Source organism: Coffea arabica, chromosome 3c (genome assembly GCF_036785885.1).
Source record: "Coffea arabica cultivar ET-39 chromosome 3c, Coffea Arabica ET-39 HiFi, whole genome shotgun sequence".
In the NCBI taxonomy this organism is placed as follows: Eukaryota; Viridiplantae; Streptophyta; class Magnoliopsida; order Gentianales; family Rubiaceae; genus Coffea; species Coffea arabica.
In genome coordinates, this window is record NC_092314.1 from 13,833,849 (window position 1) to 13,852,505 (window position 18,657).

An 18,657-nucleotide genomic window follows, 5' to 3' on the forward strand; every position below is an offset into this window, starting at 1 on the left:
CATGGGCCTTGGTTCTGTAGAAATTTTATATTTTTCCTCCATGTGTACGGCTGTACGTGACTCCTCAAAGTAGGCTGTCTTGACTTAATGTCCTGTTTCTTCAGGAAAATGAATTTTGACTTGAATCGAATGTTGGGCCTATCTGTGATTTGAATTTCTGAATTTCAAGTGAAGCTTACATGCTAAAATTTTCTGGTATGTGAATGGCATTGAGCCTAGTAAAATGCTATGGTGGTAATCTGAATTTCTCGAGTTATTTAAGCGTTAAATTAGCCGTGACTTTACTCCTTGTTTCTAGTTGAAATTTTGGTTTGAAAGTGATTGGTTGCTATCAAGAGCTAATGATTGATGAAGCTCTTGGCCATTTGAATGATTTTCTAAGTACTACAGGGTGACGAAAGTTAATTGCTGGAATGTCTTGGAGGCTTTACTTTTATTTTATTTTTAGTTGCTTATGATGGGCTTGCTGAAACCAAGTGCTAATGATTGATGAAGCCTTGGTTGATCATTTTATTTTATTCAGAAATGCACTTGTTGAAATCTAGGGCTAATGATTGACGAAGCCCTAGTAATTTGCTATGTGATTTTTGTCATATTTTGATCCATATTATAATTTCGAAACGGAATCGGAGCTGTGGAAGTTGTATCGACCTTGCGAACTCGAGTAGCTGTGATCAAATTAATCAGAAATATTTTTCCAGCTAGTATTATATTATAAAACTTTCCAACTCGATAATTTCCTTTAGCTCAAACTAGCCTCGATTAGTAAATAAGTTATATAGCTTTTGAAAATTCTAAGTCTTATTTTAATTCATTTTCTTTCCTTAAGCTATAGTTAACTATAGGAAAAGTTCCAAAATACGAGTTGTAATAATTCTGGGGAAAAGCATGGGAAACTTGCTCGGCAAGAAACCTTATTTTAGGGTAAAATAGTTTTAGTAATAATTTTTGCAGGAACCATAGCTTTAAAGAAATGTTCAAAGTAACTTTCTAACATTGATATTAAGAGGTTTGTCGACTTATTTCCAGAAAATTTATACTAGTTACCCTTTTTATAAGGAAAAGTACCTCAAGGAAAATTATAAGAAACATTTCTACTATTTGTGTCAAGTTTCAATCTAAGTAGATTTTTGAAATTACTATGGGAAAGTAAACTAGCAATATATTAGATAAACCTCAATGTGTTCGAGTCTAAAGACTGAATAAAAGCTTATAATTTCAATATTTGATATTCTAGGATATTGCGAGGAAGCGGAATTCAGTTTCATCTGTCAACAACATTCATGTCAACTCTACAAGTCAATCCAAATTGCAAAGAAGTTTTGAAACTTCAAAAGTGGTATGAATACAATTTTTTTAGACCTTTTTTTTTATATACAAATTGAATGCCTTGAATTACAATACTGAAAATTTATATAGGATTACTACAAAGAAAAGTGAAAATCTTGAAGCTGCAATCTTGAAGAACAAGATGGACTTGGCCAAGCACATTCAACTCAAAAATATTATTCATCAACAACATTCATTGAAAGAGGTAAATTTATCGCCTCATAAATCTTCAATTTAGAAAATTCCTCGAAAAAAAAAAGCCAAACATCATAAAAACAATAACAAATAACTGCTTTTTGCAGCATGCTTTCTGCATTTCCAACGCAATTGTTACCGATATAGAGAACAAAGCCGAACTATACTATAATGCTTTTAAAGGATGCAGCACCAAAATTATCAATTTCGAAAAAGATGCAGAATGCCCCAAATGCAATTATCCAACAAAAGATTTTACACTAAGGTAAGTCACTCAATTAAATACATGACATGAAAGCTAGACTTTAAAATGACAAACTTGAAAAGCACAGTTAACAACTTAATATCATTTCCAAAATAGGTACAATATAAGGATGGAAGTCGTCAATGGACAAGATGTGGCAACAATAATATTATTTGAAGACTTGGCAACTAATTTTATTGGATGCCCAATACAAGAATATATAGATAGCACTACATCTTTCAAGGTAAGTTCCTAAAAATTATTAAAATAATAAACACATCAACTCTTAATAGTTAAGCATTCAATTTAAACCTATCTGATTTACAAATACTGAAAACCGAACGGGACAAGGAGAAATCAAAGTTGTATAAGAAAATGATTGCCGCAAAGCATAAGGAGTTCAAATTCCTCATCAAGCTTAATAGGATTGGGCACTCCTCTCATGGACATCCATCAATGGTAGCAATAGCATTCGAGCAACTACCAAATACAAATAAACAAGAAGATGCCACTCCATCTATTGCATCTGAACAACATGCTCGGCAAAGCATAATAAAAGAGAAAAATTCAAAGGTGATTGAAATTGACGATGATGTTCCACTACAGTCCTTCAAAACCAAAAAAGGGGGAGCAAGAAGTAATGCATCCAAGCTCAAAAGTCAATTGAAAAAGAAGATAAAAGTCGAGAAAATTAAAACACTAATGATTACTATTTCACATTTAATATCTTCTCTTTTTCTTCGTCTTACATTCAATAAGATTGCTTTGCATTGCTTACTTTACAATATTTTGTAACATGCAATTCCCACCCTTGCTTCTATTCCCAACTCTACATTACAAAGGTAAACTCAATATAAAAACAGAACAAAATGATATAACTACATATCATCCAACCACGTGCAACGCACGTACGGTATCACTAGTGATTTAGAAAAGCCTCCAGCCTAGGCCACTTTGACTGCAAGCTCTTCAGAAGTGATCCAATTCCTTGCAAGTTTCCAGTCTGTATAATATCACTGGTGGGGGAAAAACATCAATGAAACTTCGAGTAAACTATCGAAGCTGACACTTGAAAAGCTAAACATAAAAATTGTATAGTCAGGTATTGAATGTAGCAAACTAGGGAAGTTGCACAATCTGCAATCATGAAAGCAGCAGAAGTTCTTTTGTTTCACTACTACTTGGTTCAATTGCCAACCAATATGAAAATTAAGCAACCCTTTACCTGGAATAGTGCCACAAATTCAGCTTTCTAGATAAAGTCCATATGCAAAAACCATGGATATCAATTGTCAGTTGTCACCCTAATGTTTTAGTCTAAGAAAACTTTTACCAGACCATTGCAAGCATTCGATTTCAAGTATTTAAAAGCTGTCCAGCAGTTAAAAAGCTTGTACTTTCTTCCAATTCCTCCTGGAAACGAGCAGCATAAAAGAGAGTTGTTAAAGCTATTACATGGAAGTGCTTGTATGATTATTAAACACAAAATCCACAAAGCAGCTGAGCAGACCTAAGCAATCCATTTGTGATTACCTTAAATTGAGAAACATTAGAACAGCTTGATCACTCTTCATGTTGTCTTTTCTCTGTTGATATTTGCACATCAAAGATTTTTTCAGAAAGGCCTGAGTACATCTGTGGGTTCCTTTCAGTTCCACTGCCTGTGCTCATTTTCTGATCTGGTGCCGCAGAAATGTCAATTGACATGAGAGACTCAGCATTATGAACAAGTCCTTCACACAAATTCGGAGCATTTGCTTCAACCATAGGCCTTTGCTGATGGTAACTTCCTTGCTTTCGGAACAAGTTTCTCGTGATGTCATCAATTCTTGGTGTCAAAGCTGTGTCAATGATGATTGCAGGACACGCAAATTTTGGACTATTTTCTCTCAAATGCACAATCACAAGAGGATTTCCAATCCTTCTGAATGCTTCTACAGTTGCATTTAAACTAAACCAATCCTGAGTCAAATTAAGCTTTCTTCTTGGCCTAAGTGCCTGAATGAATGGCATTGGCAGCTGCGAACTAATATGAGACTGATCAAGCAGATGAGAAAGAACATTAGAATACTTGCCTGAGTTCAAGTGGAGCAAGCACAAGATAACCACAAGCCTTAATGCTAGTAGTGGATGATACTGATCTACATCAAATTTTGATTTTGCAATCCATGATGCTGTCTCCCGCTTATTAAAAAGAAACTGTTCAACCATCATAACAACAGAATCAAATATGATTTCAGGAGACAACTGCGTGTCAGCTACTGAACTCACATCTGGATACATGTCTGCTTTAAGATAAACAAGCCATTCCACAAAAGAATACTTTGTTGTGAAAAAGTAATCCTTGGAATGAAATACAAGGAGTAGCAGGCGTTCAACAAGATATATTAAACAATCAGGTGATACATAGTCATATGACCTCCAATTTGCAAGATAAGTATCTCTCAAAGCTTCGTGGAAGCTATCAATCAGTGAAAACTTCTTCCAATCTTCAGCTGAAGTATTTGATGAAGGATCACCCAAGGATCTTGATTCTGTTATCCCAGAATGCCTCAATGAAGATACTTGCAAAGAATCAATGAATGCTCTCCACGAAAAATTCTTTTCAAATCTTTTTGCTATCTTCATGTACAGATCATCTGTTGGTTTTCCAGATCCAAGCCAAATCATTACCACCCTCCCAATTTGACCGTAGGTAAGGTCACCCTTGTTACTGATATTGTCAACAATAACCTCTTCAAGTAGACTCCGTGAGAGCTCAGTTTTCCTTAAAGAGATCATGTTTTCCACCAATGATTTGCAACAGTCTAGTGGAAATACATATTTAAAGTACGTAATTGGTGGCCGCAGGAAATTTTCTAGCCTCCTTTCAACACTAGCATTGAATTTGAATGATTCAGTCAAAAATTTCATCAATTGATAGATATCAATGAGGCAAATGCTTTGGCAAAATAGGGAGAATGACTCCCTTATTGACAACTTATAAAGAGCTTCAACAGTGTCAAGTACCTTCAGGCTGACAGAAGCTACTTCAGCCTGGCAATGACTCAGAGCAGCAGATGCAAATTTTCGACCATCAATGGATACCTGGTTCTCGCTTAGCTGCTTCTGCTTGAATACAGAACCAGTTGTTTTCACCCATTCAGCATCTGAGTTCAACAGTATATATGCTACATTTGAATTGATGACCTGCCTCCTCACACCAAAATAGTTCAAACAGAACTCACCATATTCAAGCCATTCATTATCATCTGGTTTTCCCACTGTTTTGAGATATTGCATGATATTTGACATGTTCCTTTTCCACATATTCCAAAAGTGCATGAGTGAACCAACGGAGACGTGGTTTAGTGAAATCTTATCTTCTGAATGCTTTTTCATATCAACTTGCAATTCATCTTCCCATTCAAACTTCCGTGTTGTACAATCAAGATGAGCATCCAGGATCCTCCGGATAGATATCAATTCAACTGTCAAATTTTTACATAGCTCTGAATAAGTGAGAGACTGAAGCAACTCATGCAAGCTAATATGCTCATGTGCCAAAACTTCAACCTCTCTGCGAATGCGTTCATAGAACTCATTCGATTCTTCCTGTGCAAATGACATAGCTTTCTTTAATAGCATTTGTTTCTGTCGAAATGGCCTCAAGGGCCAACCTCTATTTCCAGTCACCCATAGAGAGCGATGAAGCACAAATGAAATGATGAGTAAGGATGCTTCCTTGAGATGGCCTGCCTTCCCAAGCAGGTCTGCCTCCCGTGGCAGATCCCCTCTCAACTTTGCTATTTCTATAGCTTCCGCGAAGTTTCCGAGTTCTTCTTCCAACAACAAAAGTTCATCAATACAGCCTATGCTTTTCAGGAAGTTACGTCTGGAATCCATAGAAAGGAAAGCTCTAACATATTTTGTCATGGATTTAAAATCCTTGAGCTTATAATAACTCAAAGCGCAACTCTCCAAGAACTCTTGTTCAATTTTTTCGATTTCCTTTTCGCCAGGAGCATTCTGTTTCCATTTTGTAATGTATTGCCTTCCCAATTCAAAAAGACTCCCCTGAGTGCACACAGACAAACACTCCAACAAGTAATTGCCATCAGCATAAGCCTTTGCTGCAAGTTCATAACTTCTAGCCGAAGTGAAACAATCACCCGCTTGTTTAGGATCTCCACATTTATCGAAGTAAATTCTTCCTGAAGCAAGATTCAAGAGGTTGAACTTCAAGACTATGCTTTTCCAGTTAATTGTTTGCACAAGTAAAATACCATTGTCAAACCAAAGATAACTACAAAAAAAATAACCAGTTCCTCAACAACAACCCCCCCCCCCCCCCCCCCCCCCCCAAAAAAAAAACCCCATCCCCTCTCCCTCCCACAATAAAACAAAAGTATGTCTATAATAATTGTATTAAAAAATTTATAACTAAGGGGAGATTGAGATATCATGCCTGCTCTTTCGTAATCCCCTCTCAACTTTGCTATTTCTACAGCCTCCTTGAAGTTTCCAAGTTCTTCTTCCAACAGCAAAAGCTCTTCAAGACAGCCTATGCTTTTCAGGAATTTCCGCCTTGAATCCATAGTAAGGAAAGCTCTAACGTATTTTATCATGGATTTATGATCCTTGAGCTTATAATAGCTCAAAGCGCAACTCTCCAAAAACTCTTGTCCGACTTTTTCGATTTCCTTACTTTGTTTTGCGGTACCATCATCACCAGGAGCATTCTGTTTCCATTTCTTAAGATATTGCCTTCCCAATTCAAAAAGATTACCCTGAGTACATGCGGACAAACACTCCAAGAAGTAATTGCCATCAGCATAAGCCTTCGCTGCAAGTTTGTAACTTTTAGCCGAAGTGAAACAATCACCTGCTTTTTTAGGATCTCTACATTTATCATAGTAAATTCTTCCTGCAGCAAGATTCAAAAGGTTAAACTTCAAGACTATGCTTTTCCAGTTAATTGTTTGCACAAGTAAAATACCATTATCAAACCAAAGGAGACCAGCTGTTGTAGAACTATAACTACAAAAAACCACCACCCACCCCTCTCCCTGGCGCCGACAATAAAACAAAAGTATGTCTATAAGAGTTATATTAAAAGATATATAACTAAGGAGACATTGATACATCATACCTGCTCTTTCGTAATCCCCCAAATCACAGAAGCATTCAGCAGCAGACTCAGCTCTGCCAATGCAGTCGAACAACTCAGCAGCCTGTCTGAGGATTGTACAAGCCTCTTGAGGATTTGACTCACGCAGCTGATCAGCAGTTGCCCTCAGGCCAGCAGCCTTGGCCCGTTTCTCCCAATTTGTATCTCCTGCCCTTTCAAAGCACATGGTTGCCATCTGATACTTGTTCTCCTGGTAAAGCTGCATTAAAATATAAAGAAAAATTTTGTAGATTCCAGAATGAATGATAACATGCACAATAAACTTGAAACATAAAATGCATAGAAGCTGCGGTAGCAGAAACTTTAGAGAGCAGTCCAACCTTTATACCCCTTGATTTCCACTCTGCAGGACTGCTTGCCATTAGCATCGTTTGTGAAAATGATTCATCCATCTCCCTTACTTGCACAAGGCCCAACTTCTTCCAGAAGTCAAACATGGGTGCAGCAAACTCCTCACTATCTTCACAAATCCACAGTCTCTGCCTTGTCCGCGTAATTGCCACATATAATTGTTTCAATTCAGAACAAAGGATACTGTGTCTTGCATGACTAAATCTAGGAAAGCACCTAGGGAAACAAGAATCACGTAGATCTTTTTTCTCCATGAAGTCATACACCACTCTCCATTGGTTCTTCAGAGGCGATGAACTGAAAAAATTGTACAGTAATACATCCTGCAAAATTGTACAATAACCCAATCAAGACAGAGTAAATTTTGAATGAAATGTGGAAAATCTTCAGCAAAGAAATCACTAAATGGAAGAAATAAAAGCAGCTAGGCATGCATTCAGTTTTCCCAGGCCCTTGGTCATACTCATAAACGGTTGGTTAGAGAATCACTTGGTAGTAAATGACAATCAATCACCTGAAACTCTAGACCCTTGCATTCCAGTATTGTAAGAACAAGAGCATGATTTCCTACATCTCTAGAAATTCCTTCCTGAGCAGAATCATCACGTACTAGTATAACCTGTTCGGCACCAAAGCCTACTACTTTCCCACCAGTCTTTACAGTCTTTCCGAAAATAATCTCAATAGCACTCTCGTCGTTTGGCTTAAGCAGAACAGGAGCTTCACCATATATAAAGCTAATTTCAGGTTTCAAAATATCAACAGATTGAGGGAAAAATTGGTAAAGAAGGTCTGTGACACTCTGTGCTAATTTAAGTACTCCAGCATGAGTACGGAAGTTCTGCTGCAAATTGAAAATTTCTGACATACGTCTTTTCTCTCTTCTTTCAACATATTTGTCACTCTTTGATTTCATTATGAACTCATTATAGAATACAGATCGTATATCTTCAAACCTAAAATCAGTACCCCTGGCAATAGTTTGAGCTGTATCACCAGAAAAGACAAAACCTTCATCCACATTTTTGCAGATATACTTGAACAGAGCTATCTGACTCATAGCAAGATCTTGCACTTCGTCAATGTACACAAAATCCATTTTATCACCCTCCAGACTCTTGCTCTTCAGCCTAAGATGAAGGTCAATAACAAAATCAGACAGATCAAATTCACCACGCTGTAATTTCTTCTTCTCGTAAGCTTGAAAAACAGTATAGATCAGCTCTCTCTCATCTGAGCTCAGGGTTGATGCCCTACTATTAGACATGGAAACATATTCTTGCCTGCTCAATTTACCATCAGGGGCTTCCCCAGCTAGCAAGCCTCCTTTAATGTGAGATATTATCTCCGTAAATGTTCTTGAAGAATCAAGATTCTTCGTCAGTTGTGAATTGAAGTGAGGCCAATAATGGAAACAAAACCTCTCATAATTTACCTCCTTCATTCGTAAGAGAGATTGCAGAACAGCAGATCTGAAATTTCCACTTATACCAACAGAAAAGTCCATTATCTTCGTCATCTCAGGAAATCGTCTGAAATATGAATCACCGATTGTCCCATCAAGCATCATCAAAAACTTATGAAATGTAATGACAAGAGGGTACTTTTCGGAAGGAATGCCAACAAAAGAATCTGGTATATCTTTAAACTGTTCTATATCTTCCACATCTTCGGCATCATTCAAACTGGTTTCAGATGGGAAATTTCCACTGCAAGCAAAACTGCACTCAAGACAGTTAAGGTTAGAGATATAATTATTAAGAATACTTTAGTTTTCTCTGTACTATGTAAAAGGATATTATTTTAAAGAAGAAGTCTAGTATGTCAGAATGCTAACTGTATCATGTAATCACAAAACGAGCTGCTAGGAAAAATCCAGCATATCTCACATAACTTTCCACCAACTACACAACGATTAGAAGTGTGAATTGATTTGCTGCTAGAGTTCATTGCCGCATGGATTTCTGTGATGTTCCTTTTCTTTTTTGGTTATTCAACGAGAGGCTCCAAACCTAATAAGGGGAAGGGGGAAAGGGAGGGCTGGAGAACCTGGGACCTCACCATCACCTAGCTAATGTCCCTACAAGCTAAACTGGGTCTTGGGGACATATCCCAAAATTAAGTTGCTCGTGTGATCTCTTTCCTTTCCTGAACTATATCTGAACTGACATGCCAAATGCCTTCTCAGAACATTATGTCCTGCACAGACTTCAACCTAATACATATTCTAATCTTTTAGAACTATGATAAAATGTAAATGGCCTCACATACAGCATGTAGTTGAACTCCATCGTATCTATACTATGTAGCATGACTGCTAAAACAGCACATCCAAGTAAGCTAAGTTAGACAATTAGAGCAGCAATGAGTATGAATCGAACAGTACATTAAAGCACATACAAACAAATTGTACTTAATCACTGGTTAGTGGTTACCTTATCACACGGGAAACATGATGTTTGACTGCAGAACATAGTCTTGGGCTTACTGTCACAAAAAGCTGGCGCAAAAATGTCTCCCTCGTCACTCCTGTAGAGTGATCAAACTCAGTTCTCTTCAAGACGCTCGTAGACATACTATTCTCAGCTGTAGTAAATCCTTCCGAAGCAATATGGTAGATTTGTTCTTTCTCGAATAACTTCATGGACAGGACAGTAGTTTTCCCTGTGCCAGATCGCCCAAGGATGAAGCTGCTTTTGCAGAATTGAATAATTTCCCACTCTTCATCTGTAACTTCAAAAGGCAGATCCAATTCCTGACCATCACGACTGAAAAGTAAATGACTCGCAGCACCAGGTGATAGGGAGTAAAACTTCATGAGTTGCAAGCTTTCGCTAACTCTCGAATTTTCAGCATAACATCCTCCATCCAAGGCGCTATCAGTAGAATCTGCAACAGATTTGCCATTATTCATGTTCTTATGTCGGATTATCTTTGATGAGTTGGGCCAACACTTTGGAAGCTCTGCTCTCCTGAACAAGTAAATAAAAGGAAAAAGCACTAGCAAATATGTTAATGCTGTCCCATTAAAAGTGGAATTCAGTTAATACGAAGAAAAAAGTTACCCTTTAAGACATTTCTGTTTGCATTGATTGATGAAATCATCAGTATACATGTTGAAAATGTTATCAAGACGTTTCAGCAGCTTTGGGATCTCCTCCAGAGGTAATATATCCCACACCTTCAAGACTTGCATGTAATTTGATTTCTTAACAATGTCTATTGAGCACACCACATAGAGCCCCTCAACCTTAAAATGTTTCACAATCTGTGAAGATCTTTCACAAACTAAGTCCACATTTATTTTCTTAGGTCGCCAGCCACTGGCAAGACTAAGCAACAGGTTTAGGACTAACTTCTTCATGCGGGTGGAAGTCATCTTTCTAAATGATTTCTGAAAGTCATCACTAAATAAAACCTGTGACATAACATATAAAAGTAATAAAAAGATTCATGAATAAACCAGAAATTCAAATCCAAAATAACCAAAATGATTAAACTATACAAGAAAATTTGAAAAAAGAAAGGATGCCTTGCAGATTTTCGCTAACTAAAATAGACAACAGAAAATCCACAACGGATTAGGTATATATCCAAACAACTATATATGGACAGAATACATAATATTGATATCATAACGATGATGCTACACTAAAAGGAACATAAACACGAAGAAATTTTGAATGGAGAAAAGAAAGTGCAGCATGTTAATACAAAATTTGATACCGTCCAAACTGTCATGCAAACTTTTATAGTCATAGTTTCCTAGATGGACATGTTATTCCAGTATGTGCAAGTATGCTGCCAGGAATGTTACCTAAATTGATACCATAAAGAAGCAAACAACTGAACATTACCTTCCACCGTTGCTGTTTGAAAAGTGTGCTATCCCCATTAAGCAAATCCTCCATCTGATCCAGCTCTTTCTTCACATCCAAAATCGTGTTTGATACATCAGCGTCCTCATCAGCACTAAAGAAACAACCACGAGCCTTAGCATCACAAATTAATGCTTTCCAAACTGATCGAGTATTTGTCAGTGTATCCACATTTCCAAAGATCCAAAGACAGTGCCTAGCAAGGGACAAAAAATTCAATTTCTGCATATTTGAAATTAAAGATTGGAGAAAAGTTCCTTGCAGTAATATAGCTGATAAAGTACCGAGCTCTTGTCAAAGCAACATTGGTTCTCTGAGGACTAGATAGGAAACCAATAGACCCTTTATTATTGGCTCTTACAGTAGATAATAAAACAATATCTTGTTCCCCACCCTGATATCCATCTATAGATTTTACTGTCACAACAAAATTGTCAAGATTTTCAAACTTGTGACGAAGTTTTTCTTGAACCAGTGCAACTTGAGCAGCGTAGGGTGATATTACCCCAACACTTAGAGATGTATCAGTTCCATTCCAAGCTGTGCCAAAAAAAGTAATTTGTTACGTAAAAGAAGACGTGGAAAAAATAAAACAATAGTCAAAGTAGCATAAAAACCATGTCATGGGTATTAAGTACACATATTACAAATTCAATCACATTCCTAATAGATAATTAATTATACAAGCGAGAGAAGTTTTGCACCCTCAATACTCCAGCAATTCATGTAAGATGGCTCTACCAATCTTAATTTGATGTTTTGATCCATTAAGCTTCAATTTTCTAGCCCTTCATATGATTTCCAGAGACAAATGCATATTCATGAAACAGAAGCTACTCAGTCAAATATTATACTATCTTTAGCCAAAGGTGTCTTTTTCTCATTTTCACACTCCTTTTCTATTGTAGAATGAAGGCATATCTTTCCTTTCCATTGTTCTATCTGGACTGGACTAAGGCTAAACTGAAAATATGGACAAGGTAACTGCTTCCAATCCTGCACTTCGAGAGAGTCAAACTTAATACAACAGCATATATTTTATGATATTTCTCAACAGAAAACTTGCTTGTAGATGAAATTATTCAAACTAGGAAGCCTTGACGTGCCTTTGTACAGCTTCTGAACTATCTTTACCACCACAGCCGCCTCAACAATATTTCTCAAGCTGTAATCATCACCATCGCTATCTTCTTTTCCACCTGGGACATTAATGAATGAATAGGGACCAAACATTTTCTCCCGAAGAAAACACCTTTCGTGCATTTTACTCCTAACTTCAGGTGCATCCATGATCTTGCCCGAATAGAAGATAGAATTTGGGAAGCAACTAATAGATGGATGCATTCTATATTGAATGTTAAGCAGGTGCTTTGGCTGACCCAATGAACTCAACCTTTCAAATAAGCTTCTTCCAAATGCGGCATTGGCAGATATCTATATTATACGTAAACAGATATATATTATGTCTGAGGTAATCAGATGTCATGCCTGTAAGATTATTCTATTGGTCTGTATAAATTCACTAGCAATTTGCATACCTTGCTATTAACGCTTGCTGGCAACTGGCACTCATCACCAACAAGAATAGCATGCTTCAAACCAGGTAGTTGAAGTGGTATAAGGGATTCACACTCTTTCAATTGGGCAGCCTCATCAATGACCAGCACTTTAAGTGGCTCCACATTTGTCCTGTGCAACTTGTAGGAAGTAGAAGCAGTGCAGAAAACCAAGGTAGCCATTTGGAAACAGAGTTCCCTTATTGATTCTTCATTCACAGCGGCTGGGATGCCCAGATTTTCAAGAGTTGAATGAACGGTTTTTAGGACAAAGAGACACTTGCTTCTAATATCTGGCAGAAACCAGGTACATGTGACTGCTTTGGAAAAATCTTCCACCATTATGCTAGAAGAATAGAGCTTCTCCAGTATATCAGAGGTCAAAACCTTTTCAGAAAGCTCCTTCTCCAAAGACTCAAGTAGATAAATCAGATGTACCATGTTTTCAAAATTTTGTTTTGCAACAAAACTTTTTGGTACATGAGTGCAGAATGTAATCAGACATCTTCCGAGGGATGGTAAAATAGCTTTTACTCGTGCTCTGATGAATTCTAGAAATGACTGTGGCTTATCTTTTGGAGCTTCATCTTTGTTTTCCTTGGTTTTGATCAGCTCATTTTCCAGAAAGATATGGTAGTGTGAGGCACCGTGCTCAAGCAAATCAATCATAGAACGCACACAATGTTTCAAACCATTTGATGGTGCAAAGCACTCAACAAGCCTCTTCACGCGGTAGTCAAGATACATATCTTCAATATCAGGGGCAACTTTTAGTCGATCCTTATTTCCAAATAATATAATATCTCCCAATGGAGTAAATGGATCACATTTTTCAGATTCAGCAGCATATGCCTCTTTTACCAGTTTTACCACTCGAGATGCAACTTCATTTACTGCCACATTGGTTGGGGCACAACAAAGAGTCCTGTAATTCATTCTTAATAGGATAAAGAGAATCTGACTTACTGTTTTGGTTTTCCCGGTCCCCGGCGGACCCCAAATGAGTTCAATGTGAGAATTCTGGTCACATGTCATCTTATGGAGAGACGCCCTTATGGCTTCAGATTGGGATTCATTCATCTGAGAGTATAAATCTGATCCAAAACTTTCAGACAATTGTCCAGTGTGATTTACTGAACAAGAATCACACTGTTCTTCAACCTGTGACACCACAGCAAATATCAACATAAAGGGTAATCAGTAAAATAAAGATTCATCTAACCAAAAAACACACAATATTGAAAAGCAGAGAAATTGTTCAGCTGAATATTCGATCTCCATATTAATTAGCCTCACAATGACCTTAGTTCATAAGCTGTAGAAGTATGTGTATTCATGGTAACATTTTTCATATCCTGGTGGTCGACTTGACAAAACCAAAACATATCTATCTTATGGATTCTCCAGATTTAGCAAATGCATGTTTGTCCAAGTGAGATACCAATGAATACGAGATGAAGATGGAGGACTAGCAGATTGACCTGTTGTCAAGCTTGGTATCTGTAACCTAAGTACATGTAAACAATTGATTGAGATACAAAAGATTATTTATAGTAAACATAAAGAGGCACATCTTAATCCTTTTAAGAGAAGACAATAAGCAAAAAGATTATAGCCTTTCTTTTTGAATTTCAAAACAGCTAAATCTAATTGTAAAAATGATGAATTTTCCTAACTTGCTCCAAAAGCCAGCCTGGTGATGGTGAACATAAATTACTTGAAGAAGTGAAATTCATTTTTAAACTTAAAACAGAGATGAGGATTGAACCAAACTAAATCAGCTAAAGATTCTCTTCTTCATCTTCTCTTTTTGACGAGTTCCAACAACAGCTGCATTTCCCAAGTATATGACAATTTAAGAAAGCTCCTCGCCTACACCAATGATATTACACAGTGGAACTGCATTAGGTATAATCTCTCATGTTCAGCATGTAACGATATATGTCCTCTGTTTGGGAAAAAATTCTCAAAATAATGTTCTCATTCATTTTTTACTTTATTTCTCTAGGCAATTGCTATAATGTCATGAGACTCATGATCCAGAGATGGTTTACTGGGGAGATATCGAAAAGCTATTATATAGATCATGTTTTAGGGTCTGCATTGCCTAAAATGTCAGGAAAAATCACATACTCCTCCAATAAACAGAATACCTTCTAACACATCATAAAACCTTCATTTAAACTATTTCTGTTTAGCATAAACGTCCACTAGATAGCACAAATGGGACAAGGTCTTCTCTTCAATGGAGGCAGATTTGCTCGTAGCATGTTGACAATTGGTCACTAGGCAAATTTGCCGACAGCATCGTTAGATTGAGCATTGTCTTCTGTAAGAATGAGAGGAAAGTTTTCCACATTCATGTTGACTGGCGATGAACAGAATTGCTTTTCTGTCTGTTGCCAATTTTCCAATTTTATGGATACCTAATCATACTTTTATGATTAACATCTGACAAATTTCGTGAAAAGCAATGGGAGCAATGGCAGGCTACCGGGGTACATCCACTATTACTAACTAGGATATTTCATTTTGACTGTAATGGGAAATTATACCTACAGTTAAAAGTATATTCAAAAAGGGGAAGAATCTGGGCATCAAATTTGGAAACTCAAGTCTTTTTGAGATAATGCCATGGAGAAAGCATCAATTCAGCCTCATACTTACCATGGCATTAGAGAAAAGAACCTTCTCAATAAGCGTCAAATTTTTGAACCAATGCAATGCCTTCCATATTCTTTTATTTGTCATAGTATTTGTCAAGTAAACCACATAAAGCCAGTCCTGCTTCCCACCCTTGAATGGCATGTCTTCCGGTGTCTTGACCTTAAACTTAGTTGATGAAGTGCTCTCATCAATGCCTTCACCTTTAATGTCAGTTACCGATGCCAATGTCCATGACCAGTGCATCCTTTGGAGGTCAGAACTGGTTTCAGGTTTTGAATCTGAAATAACAAGAATATCACCCGGCAATACTTTGTAAAGCTCTTTACCATGGTCAACAAATTTGTTTTTCCATTGATCAACTTTAACATCGTATAGAAATTTTCCACAAGATTTTGCTTCCTCGAGAATTTGTACTTCAGCAAATGGTGCCTGATGTATAAATTCCATAGCAGAAGCGAGCTGTGCTCGTGTTTCTTCCAATAAAGGGTAGATGTAAGAGCCAAGGTAATTCCCTACTGATTCAAATAATTCAGGTATCCACTCAACCTGTAAAGTATAGAGATGGCATTCATTACATTAAGCCTAGGAAAAATGCAGTTGATGTAACCAAAGGAAAAAGGAAAACACCAGCAAAAGTTGGAGACATACAGCAAAAAAGACACAAGCACATCAAACAATATGTACTTCACTCAGAATCTAAATTGAGGGCAACAGTTCATATTCTTGCAATAGATACTGAATGTTGCTCAATTAACCGGTATCACAAATATCAAAAAAATGATGGCCTAGTATAGCACTAACAAAAATTGGACATGCACAGCAAAAAAAATTGACAAAAAGACAAATTGAAGCTAAATTGAAGACAAGAGTTCCTCGTTTTTCAAACCTTAGAAAATGTATGACAAAAAGTTGTGTCCAGAGATTAATTTCTGCAGGGCAATATTGCTGGAATAGAGAAGCTTAACTCTATGGCCTTAAGATTGATCACCTTGGCTATGCCACTCAAGAATCAACATTCCAACAACTCAAAGAAGAATCAACTAGAGAACTATAAAAGGATTGCTGTTGAAATTTGAAACATCTCAATTTTTGAGGTTCAGACATCCCACAATGGGATTGAGATAGCTTAAGTCTATCTAGTCTCAATTTGGGATGTCTCATGTCCATATTGCTAAAGAAGTAGAATTGAGACATCCCAATTCCCCATAACAAATATAGGTTTAACAATGTGATCCAATTAAAGCAAATAATTTTATACTTCCAACAAACGAAAATTTCTGAATTTGTAGCCCATCCATTGCAATGATATAAAATTCCAGAATTTGTTACCATTTTGCTGTTCCTTCTTTTCACTCAAACAACATACACTACCTTCTAAGAAGCATATAATCCATAGTAACTAGAAAAAGTTTCTGGCACTTTATTTTGTGCTTCTAACAAGAAAAAAAAAAGTTTAAAAATCTTTATCAAATATCTCTTTCACTTTCCTGAATCACATTAGATAGTTCATATTTTCTGTTATTTTTACTGTAGATTAAATTCTGAATTATATGATGTAAATGTTTTTCCATTGTCTTCTTAACCACTGATTTTCCATCATATAGCCCTAATTTTATCTATACATACTGTGTACAAGGTGACAGTATTTCAATTGATATTTAAAGAATTGAAGACTATGATATTTAGTGAAAACGCACAGCCAGAGGCCTAGAAATAAGATATGCTCTTTAGTCTGAAATATTATGCAATATTTCTCACTAGTATGTACCGGTGAATCTTACGATCCCCATGTATCCTCCCCATTTCTTAAATCCCATTCCTTCCCTGCTAAAAAAATTATTATTTAAAAAAAAAAAAAAGAACTATGGTCGAGACATTGAATTGTACAATAGATTAATGTTATAAAATAATAAAATGACTTTCGCCCTCAAAGTCAAGCTTAAATGGTCGAGACATTGATATATAACTATGTGGGGCATGATTTAATTTTGAAATTTTCTCTTTTCTGTCTTCCTCCTTGTAAGATATAGACTGAATATATGACCGATTTCATTCACACTAACAAATATTGGTCTAAAATAACTATACTTTGTACGGTGTCAAAAATAAAAACTCTAGTTTCAACAAAACAGAACTTTAAGGGCACTAAGTGGATTCACTCCAAAACAATGATGAATAAAAAAAAATGTATACATTTCATCATTTGTCAGAGCTTTAGTCAAACTTCTGTTGCAAACGATTTGAGAGAAAGTTGCAAAATAACTCAACTTTACTTATGAGTATTTGACTAAAAGAAAGCAACAAAGACAATCATCAGAAATGAAAAATGAAGTATGGAACATAGATTCTAACCTGATCTTTGTATCGATTCTCATTAAAAATGTCATGAAGGGACCATTTCAAAACCACGTCAGTGAAGTCATCTTTAGGCCATGCTCTCTTCTTGCTTGAACAACCCCCTTCCATCATCATTTCTTCTACAATCACTCTTACCTGCAACTTTTTTGTCTCCCAAATGAACTTGAAAACTGAACAAAAATAAATTCCCAGATGGACATTAAAGCCTTCTGAATACCATGCATGACCATCACTCTCTTATATGCAACCTTTTTTTTTTTTCCAAACGATAAAGCAACCTTTTTTTTTTTGCTTTTTGCTTTTTGTAAAAACTGTAGTGCCTGAATCTGAAAATGAATTAAGCTGGTCTTTTCATTTTCCCACTACCAGGCCTAATTTTTTTTTCTTTGAAAAAGAAACTCTATCCATTCATAAGCAGGATTTACAATGCAAGTTGGAAAGTTGTCCCCCACCCCACCCCCCCCCCCCCCCCCCCCCCCCCGCGCCGGGTTAAGATAACTTAGCTAGTAAGTAGGCTGGAGCAGGGGCGGATTTTCACTGGGGACACGGGCCCATTGTCCCCTTTAAATTTCTATCATACCCATAAAAATTTGATGTAATTTTAAGAGTGCCTCCTGAGATTTTGTGTATCCATTGATTTATATGCTCTTAAACTTGTCTTTGATTTTATCTGTTGTTATAGATACTATAAAAAGGATTTTTTCAGTTATGAATATAGTGAAAAATCGGTTACGAAATAGAATCGAAGACACTTGGATGAATGATTGTTTAGTTACTTATATTGTGAAAAATATAGTTCGTGAAGTTCAAAATGAAAAAGTTGTAATCCGTTATCAAAATATGAAAACTTGTTATGAGCAATTGTAAATGATTTAGTTTATTTTTTGAAATAAAATTATTATTACATTA

At 36.5% G+C, this 18,657-nt stretch overlaps 1 protein-coding gene and 1 long non-coding RNA gene across 3 annotated transcripts; both read right to left on the reverse strand.

The window, feature by feature from the left end:
* Window positions 1–2,555: 2,555 nt before the first annotated feature.
* Window positions 2,556–3,024, reverse strand: LOC140037644 (uncharacterized). The gene is made up of 2 exons (XR_011841586.1): window positions 2,994–3,024; window positions 2,556–2,784 (listed from the first exon to the last, which is right to left on the reverse strand). It is a non-coding gene; the product is annotated as an uncharacterized lncRNA (long non-coding RNA).
* Window positions 3,025–3,131: 107 nt separating this feature from the next.
* LOC140037643 (uncharacterized) lies at window positions 3,132–17,997 on the reverse strand. Of its 2 annotated transcripts, none has more exons than XM_072082314.1 (14): window positions 17,743–17,996; window positions 15,391–15,936; window positions 12,706–13,884; window positions 12,274–12,601; window positions 11,452–11,707; window positions 11,147–11,363; window positions 10,355–10,707; window positions 9,725–10,261; window positions 7,804–9,010; window positions 7,259–7,612; window positions 6,900–7,137; window positions 6,216–6,674; window positions 3,302–5,961; window positions 3,132–3,181 (listed from the first exon to the last, which is right to left on the reverse strand). In XM_072082314.1, the coding sequence occupies exons 1-13, from the start codon at window positions 17,860–17,862 to the stop codon at window positions 3,332–3,334; spliced, it is 8,424 nt and encodes a 2,807-aa protein (XP_071938415.1). In that variant the 5' UTR covers window positions 17,863–17,996; the 3' UTR covers window positions 3,132–3,181; window positions 3,302–3,331. The 2 variants fall into 2 exon arrangements, with proteins under 2 accessions (XP_071938415.1, XP_071938416.1); XM_072082315.1 differs by lacking the exon at window positions 3,132–3,181 and having other exon boundaries at window positions 4,531–4,643; window positions 4,778–5,961; window positions 17,743–17,997.
* Window positions 17,998–18,657: the final 660 nt, after the last annotated feature.